The 1,486-nt window shown below is 33.4% G+C and overlaps 1 protein-coding gene across 1 annotated transcript; it reads right to left on the bottom strand.

Annotated features, from left to right (window-relative positions):
- Positions 1 to 271: 271 nt before the first annotated feature.
- Positions 272 to 1,177, bottom strand: LOC126888504 (uncharacterized). The gene has a single exon (XM_050656844.1). It carries the CDS (start codon positions 1,175 to 1,177, stop codon positions 272 to 274), a length of 906 nt encoding a protein of 301 aa, XP_050512801.1.
- Between the last annotated feature and the right edge of the window lie 309 nt (positions 1,178 to 1,486).

Genomic DNA, 1,486 nt, shown 5'->3' on the forward strand with positions numbered 1-1,486 from the left:
ATTACTTTTCGCACCTAGGGGTCATTCAAGGTGACTCACAGACAGAAAGGGTAGACCTCGGAAAATATAGGTAAATAGGTAAAATATTTGGCTATATAACAGAGGTAACGAGCTTAATACCTACACTCTAAAGTTTTAAGTTACACATCTTAATAAACTTAAGAATAATTTTGTATACCTGATACATATTTAATGATAGTAAATGAAGTAGATTGAAAGGGGGGTATAAGTTTTGCAATAATAAACTATTAATAAATTCCTGTCTTTGTATTTAAAATTTACTACAAGCATAAAAAATGTGATCCAAGTCGCTCACCACATTGCAGGTTTCACAAAGTTCGGTATTGACTACACCGATTCTATATAAATGTTGAGGAAAGCTTGCATGTCCGAATTTAAGCCTACAAATGGTCACAGTATCATTCCTTGTAAAATCATACTCTTGGTGCCACAACACTGTCGGAATACTTGAATGTAACAGTGTGTATCGTGTGGGGCAATTACCGCAATATTTTTTCCAGTGCAATTCCCATTTTTCCTTAAAATTACGTTTAGATATCGTTAAATATTCTTGAGCTCCTAAATTGTTCTCCATATACTGTCCAGTTGTGAGGCTTTCTTTGGCTAAGGAATCTACTACTTCATTTCCACGAAGTCCTATATGAGCTTTTACCCAAGTGAATTTTAATTCGTAGTGACTTTTTCTTAATTTATGAATTTTTAATTTTAGTTTTTTAATAAAAGGATTTATATCAGTAGCCACCACATTAATTGGGTTAGCGATGCATTTAAGAACCGATAAGGAGTCACTCAAAAGATGTATTTTTTTTAACTTGCTTTTTTCGATATACTCACAGGCTTTAATAATACCAATAGCTTCTGCAGAAAAAATGGAAGTACTGCTATTTAGTTTGAATTTTTCTTGAATGTTTGCTGATGGTATATAGAATGCACACCCCGTACCGTCATTTTGTTTTGATGCGTCAGTATATATTTCCAGAAAATCTGGCAGATTTGCTATGCAAGCGCTTAAAGTATTTTTACTTATCAACAAATTTTCATGGTATACGGGAATATTAATTTCTAGTGGTTCCAACATATCAAAAAATTCAGATTTATCGACCGAAATAGGTCTTTTTAAAGCACTATTATGAGGACTGGTATTTCTAAAAGCCATACATAATGGAGGAGAAGGTTTTTTTGACCAATATTTGTTTGTCAAATCGTGGTTATTTAATAAAGCTATTTTATGTAACAGAGTAGGATTTTTAAAAGAAGACTTAATAATAAATTTTTCTGACAACCATTCCCTCCGCAAAAATAATGGTGGCTCTAGTGCTTCAATCCGAAGTGGTTCCACAGACGTTGAACACATTGCACCCAAACAGAGTCTTAGAGAAGTATTTTGAATTATTTCCAATCGTTTTAGAGTGTAAGGACTGGCTGATCCATACAACGTACATCCGTAATCCAGGATGGACCTAAT

The sequence above is a fragment of the Diabrotica virgifera genome, chromosome 7 (assembly GCF_917563875.1).
Source record: "Diabrotica virgifera virgifera chromosome 7, PGI_DIABVI_V3a".
NCBI lineage: Eukaryota > Metazoa > Arthropoda > Insecta > Coleoptera > Chrysomelidae > Diabrotica > Diabrotica virgifera.

What these genes read in the sequence shown, in the direction of transcription:
- LOC126888504 (XM_050656844.1), bottom strand. Translation starts at nt 1,177, where the DNA reads ATGGCTTTTAGAAATACCAGTCCTCATAATAGTGCTTTAAAAAGACCT.